The sequence below is a fragment of the Nicrophorus vespilloides genome, unplaced genomic scaffold (genome assembly GCF_001412225.1).
Source record: "Nicrophorus vespilloides isolate i.1.1-1 unplaced genomic scaffold, Nicve_v1.0, whole genome shotgun sequence".
Taxonomy (NCBI): domain Eukaryota; kingdom Metazoa; phylum Arthropoda; class Insecta; order Coleoptera; family Silphidae; genus Nicrophorus; species Nicrophorus vespilloides.
Genome location: NW_017100083.1, coordinates 507109 through 514012, shown reverse-complemented (window position 1 = coordinate 514012; position 6904 = coordinate 507109). Strand labels below are relative to the sequence as shown.

General features: G+C 28.2%; 1 protein-coding gene across 1 annotated transcript; it reads right to left on the bottom strand.

The window, feature by feature from the left end:
• Positions 1-5359: 5359 nt before the first annotated feature.
• LOC108567016 lies at positions 5360-6904 on the bottom strand. The gene is made up of 2 exons (XM_017927198.1): positions 6425-6904; positions 5360-6371 (listed from the first exon to the last, which is right to left on the bottom strand). The coding sequence occupies exons 1-2, from the start codon at positions 6557-6559 to the stop codon at positions 5520-5522; spliced, it is 987 nt and encodes a 328-aa protein (XP_017782687.1). The 5' UTR covers positions 6560-6904; the 3' UTR covers positions 5360-5519.

Sequence of the window (6904 nt, the reverse complement as noted above, 5' to 3'; positions counted from 1 at the left end):
TTAATTAAATTAATAGTTCATTTATGCCTACAATATATCAAATTTAAATAAATATATATATTCCTATTTATAATTGCTTTTTGATAACAAATTCAATAGTTGTTGATATAAATATGAATTAATGTACGATTAAATATTAAGCACAAAATAATAACCAAATAATTACCATTTTATATTATAATAGAAAATTGTACATTTTAACTTAATAAAACTAGAACTAAACTTTATTCAAAAGTAAAAGTAATTTAAATTGTATGAAATTATTGACTTTGTAATATGCTTTGTATTCAATTGTAAATATTAAAATTTGACAACTTAATTGAACTAAATCGTTTATATATTTTACAGTTCGGATTCGATTAGTCCGGTTTGAAAATTAAAAAATAAACTAAATTTTAATTAACAAAAATAGAATTTTAACACTTCTTTCATTGAGAGATTCTATGTTTTAACCTTTAACTGAATTATATGAATATTCAAGTGCAATTTTACAAAACCTAACATGGAGTAAATTTAAGATCGCGGTTGACATTAGTATCTACCTAATGTCCATCTTTCCCGATGGATAGTTACCATTATGATGATTTTTAATTTTTAATTTGTAGGTTGGCTGTCGTCTTGTAGATGAACTTCAATGGTATATTGATGCTCTGCGATTCCACTATTTCCTTTGACTGTGAATCTGCTGCTATCCTTAACACTGTCATTGTCCATGGACTTGGCTGAAGGTCCATATGCATTCATTTCCCTGTCCATCTGTGATGCACGATGGCCCTATTGTTACAAGCATCGAGAGGGCTCACAAAGGGCCTGGCTTGACCAGGATTTGAACCACTGGCACTGGTTAAGTCGCTCTTAACCATTCGGCTATTAGGCAATAATAAATAAATAAAATTTAATCTTTAAAAAAAAATATAGATTTTATAAAATGGGGTTTAAATAAAACTGTTTTTTTGGGCATTAATAAAGTTCCAATTCAAAATATATTTAAATTTGTTTTGTTTTTTTTGGTATATTTTATTTATATTTCTATATAAAATATATAATATGTATTTGCAAAACAAATTGAAATGTTTAAATTAAATAAACAAATTTCCGTTGGATTTGATTGAGGTTTCGCATTGATTTTTTGTTATTTTCGATATTCGATTTGTTTTCGAAATAACATTTCATTGCGATACGCCATCTAATTTTCAAAACACGATATATTAAACCGATCCAAATGAAAATTATTTGACGTTTGTTAATTAATTTAATTATAGAAAATAATTGATTTGATTTACAAATTTCAATATTTAACATGATATAACAATCAAATATAAATCTCATTACAATTTAGTGTAAATCTATACAATTTATTCGATTGGTTCGCAAATTATAATATTTACAACGATTTAATAAGCACATTATAAAATTATTTGGAAATAATTCATGGAAATATTTAGATATTTCATGTATTGGGTGAAGTAAAAAGTTCTGAGCGTTTTGTCCCATACATCGAGTTTCTTCTTGAGACCAGCCTTATGCAAATAGATCCAAACGGTTTTTTGGCTACTCTGGGCTCGCTGTTGCTGGGCTGACTGTTAATCAATATATTTGAAATAATTCACTATGTTTTATTAAAATTAGAATTTAAATTGTTATAAACATTCAGAGTGTTTGTCATATGCGGAGTATCTATGCATATGAATAATGGACGTTATTAATTAACTTTGTTGCGAGGCGAAGAAGTATTTTGCTATGCGCATGCAACCTCCTCCTCCTCCTTCAGTACGTGTATCATTTTCCGTTGTTGTTTTCGTTTGTTGCTGCAGATCATAATTAATTCAGCGTTTTGCCGCGCTCGTGAAAATATTTTTTTTGTAAATTACGTCCCTTTTTTTTATTATTTATTATTTCAAGGGAACAAAGAGAAAGAGCGAGGAACGAGCTTCATTAAAAATGAATCTCAATTAGTTATCGGGTCTTAATTGGAGCAAGTGGAAAAGAGAGAGAATGGAATATTCAAAAGTGGAAATGAAAATAAAATAAAACAAAAACTTGTATGAATTTGAATTTATTTCATTTCCAAAAAAAGAAATTTTTTGGTGGAAATTAATTGTATCTTCTACTTCTTTGTTAAATAGTAAGTATTGATTTCTTAACACATCTCACTGGGTGGTTTTTCATCTCTTTTTGCGTATTTTTAATGTTTTAATCATTTGTTATCTAATCATTTCCTTATCTTTTTTTAATTGTTATGATCATTGTGTTTTTTTCTATAGAATCTGTTAGTAATTTTATTAGTTCTTCATAGTTATTAACTTTATTAATGTTAACTTTTTAATTTCATGTTTTATATTTTCTATTCTTATAATTTTTATTTTATCCGTTTTTATCTATTTTGTCTATCCTTATGTTTTTTTTATTGTTTTAGTTTTGTTTAATTATTTATTTGTTTAATTGAATATCAATTAACTAATTGACTAAATTATAATTATAGTAAATTAATTAAATAAGTTTCAACTCAAATGTTTCTATTTTTATATTTTATCAAAGTTTAATAATTTTGTTGCTTTTTTTTAAATATTACAGCAATAATTTTAATTAATCTCATAACAGAAATTGAAAAATAAAGAAAAAAACTTTTGATTGAAACAATAAACTATTTCAGAAACTCCATATAAAGACAGAAATACTTCGCATAGTACGGCTTCGATCAGTGCGTATTCACTATAGTACGGTTTCAAAAAAAAAGCTAAACTTTCGATTGAAATAATAAACTATTTCAGAAACTCCATATACAGACAGTAATACTTTGCATAGTACGGCTTCGATCAGTGCGTATTCACTATAGTACGGTTTAAAAAACAAACTAAACTTTCGATTGAAACAATAAACTATTTCAGAAACTCCATATACAGACAGCAATACTTCGTATAGTACGGCTTCGATTAGTGCGTATTCACTATAGTACGGTTTAAAAAACAAACTAAACTTTCGATGGAAACAACAATAAACTACTTCAGAAACTGTATATACAGCAATATCTCGCTTGGTACGGCTTCGATCAGTGCGTATTCACTATAGTATGGTTTCGAAAAAAAATTAAACAAACTAAACTTTCGATTGAAACAATAAACTATTTTAGAAACGGTATATACGGCAATACCTCACATAGTACGGCTTCTATCAGTGCATATTTACTATAGTACGGTTTCAAAAAACAATAAAACAAAGTAAACTTTCGATTGAAAAAAATAAACCTTTTCAGAAACTGTATATACGGCAATACCTCACATAGTACGGCTTCTGTCAGTGCATATTCACTATAGTACGGTTTTAAAAAAACATTAAAACAAACTAAACTTCCGATTGAAACAATAAACCATTTCAGAAACTGCATATACGGAGAGCAACACTTCGCACAGTACGGCTTCAATTAGTGCGTATTCATTATAGTACGGTTTAAAAAAAACAAACTAAACTTTTGATTGAAACAATAAACTATATACAAACATCTCTACTTCGCATAGTACGGCTTCGATAAGTGCGTATTCACTATAGTACGGTTTCAAAAAAAAAATATAACAAACTAAATTTTAATTGAGCAAATTAAAACTAAATACTAATAAAAAAATAGTACAGAAAAGTATGTATTACATCTAAATTATCAATTTCTTCACTCTATACAGTCAAGTTTCTGTTTTTTTACGGTTTTAAAATCCAATTTTAAAAATTGCTAGATTATTATATGTAGTATTTTTTTTATTATTTTAATTTTATTTTTGAAATGAAACATTTTCTATTTGTATTATTTTTTAACAAAACTCGAGTAAATTGAGAATTAATTGATATTTTATATTAGTTAGTTTTTCAAAACTTATAAATGAAAATATTTTGAATTGTTTTATTTTTATTTAGATATTTTATATGACGTATAAAAATCCAATTTTATTGAAAAAAAAAATATAAATTTGAATTTAGATCAAATATTTAGATATTATATCTGTGATATAATTAAAATAACCTAAGTTTCATATTTAATTATAAAAAAAAGTTATAATTAGTTCCAATTACCAAAAATTTTCTATTAAAAAATTCTGTAAAAACGTACATAACTACAATATTTAAGACCTTAAAATAGATTTTTCATCATAAACCTAAGAACACATAAAATCTTAATCATCTGATTTTTTGTATCAGTAATTTCTTTATTTATTTCTTTCATTATTACCTATTTGTATGGTCTCATTAGTTCCAAGTAAATAATTTTCATTGAAATTTTCACGGTTCTATAATAAAATTATACATATTTGAAAACCGTAAAATCTACAATATTTTTACACAAAAATATCTTTAAACTTTACCAAATTTCAAGATATTTTCAATACCACTATAAAAGTTGTTTTAACTTTAAACTTTTTTACAAAACTTTTCCATAAATAAATAATTTATGACTTACCTAGATGATTTAACTTGTTTTCATTAAATAACTAAAGTTTTCCTTTATTATTGAACAATACAAATACAAACAAAATATCAAACAGGAACGATTAAATAAATAAAAATAAACTATCACTAATTTTTTACGCGTTTAAATTTTCTGCGTTTTCAGGATTTTATTGCTTAGTCAATCACCAGAAGTATACGTAATTATTTTTTTTGTGTTCATATAATTTTTTGTTTAATTGGAGCACACGAGACACGACCGTGACGAGGATACCAGAGAAGAGCGTCGCGACGCGCTTTTCTCCACCGACTGGAAGCGAAACGAGCGCGTCGCGACGCCACCCTACAACAAATCCGCCCCCTCCACAATGCGCAAGCTCTTCCACTGCATTCTACATACAACAAATATGTGAAACTGATACGCACGTTTCCAAAGCAATTTCTGTAATGCATTATGTAATACACACACACAAGTTTATAGCTGATTTCATTAGAAATATTTACCTCAGCGAATATTTTCAGTATTATCTTTCAGTATTTAAAATATAAAAGAATTATGTTGCAGATTTTATTATGATGCTGAAAAACATCTGTCAAACATTTTCTTTTGACAGGATCAAACTATGAATCGACTAATAGTTTCAAAATATACAAATATAAAGATATGTAGTTTTTATACAATATAATCCTTGTATGGTTAAAATACTGAATTAGTTTCTGGTGCATACCGAAGGATGGCGTGACTGAAATACAGCGGTGACAGCTGTCAAATATACTGATATGACAATATCAAACTATGATTAAGCACAGGCTAAGTCAGTGTTGGTGGGAAAGAATAAGAAGAAAAACTATGAATCGAATAATATTACCAAAATATATTATTGTATACATCTAACAAATATTTAATAGTAAAAAATAGACCTTTGTATGTCATGTGACTCAATTTATTTGACAAACACAACAAACAGTTCTTGTTACCATTTGTTAAATTAAAATTAATGAACATATTTTATGTTGCATCACTTAAACGAATAAAAATGTTCTATTAACAATTAGACAGTAAAAGAAAATTTTCTTAAATAAAAACATTAAGCTCGCCTTGCCAAAGGTTGCCTCGATATCGTCACTCCAACTACTCTAATTGACTTATGTACATTATGTAGGAACTTATCAAAACTGTACAATGTTTTATAAACTTCGGGAACCTTATAATTTTGAAATGCTACAAGGTGCTTTTGCATGATCCCCAAGCAATTGCTTAATTGAGCCAGAGATCTTTCTTCTCTCACAATATCTGGGCGCAAATTGGTTAAGTTCGTAATGCAGTACGAACGACTACTTTCTGCCTTCGTATGTTCCTCTCTCAGAGAGTCCAGCAGAATGTTTTTGATCCTTTCGTTTGGATTCAAGGTCACCTTAAAGTACTCATCCACATAGGAGTGATTATTAAAAACGTCTTCGCTACAAATATTGATATGGACGATTGCTTTGTCGATCTCAGCTAAAAATCTCGTACGGATCTTCTTTGCTTTATCCAATCCAGCTATCAATTTATCGAATCCTTCGACCAACTTTCTGAACTTCTCCTTCATACCTTTGAACGAGTGCTCCAAACTCAGCTTAGCCATGTGCTTTTTCCTCATCATAGACCAGTTGCCTTTATAGATGTGCGAATTTGTTATCACTCTGCTAACGAAGTGAAGGTAAGTCGCTATAAGATCTATTTCCCATCTCAGGACAGGCATCAAACCCTGCATGCCTTCACTTGAAACCATGGTTGTCTTGAAGAACGTGTTAACATCTTTATCGAAAGAACATCCTATTTTTCCGAAATAATGGACAAATGAAGCATATCGTGTCATCGAGAACGACGCTTTCAGCAAGTATTCGCTCTGATCCATTTCGATATGTTTTATCAGCTCCCAACAATCACTGAGTAACTAAAGAATAAAAATGAATAAGAAAATTATAAAAGAAAAACTAATCATTATACCTTTGTAATTATGGATACATCTGGTGGTTCCGTAAGAGGAAATACGACTTCCGGTAAATTAACTTTCTTATATATGCCCAGAAGACTTCTCTGGTATCTACGCAAAGCTGGTATCACCTGATTTCTATGCATCATTAAAATAAAACGAATTACTGTGGAAATAGATTGAAGAATTGATTTTAAAAGGCTCGTGCAGATATGCAGGTTATCAAAATCCTGTTACTCTTCAAATATTATTAGCGAAAGAAATCCTTTTTTTTGTCTTGTATTATCTAAGTAAATCGTTTACTTAATTTGCCTTTTTCACTTGCAATTTTTGTTTAAGTAACTATGAACTTTAACCTTATCACTTTTTATTTGGTAAACTCTTTCTTTATAAAATGCAATTTTTCCGTTGATTATTACACGTTAATTGTTTCACTTTTTTGTCAACTCAATTTATCATTCTTAATCAAATGATTAATGCACGTACTCTTTGGT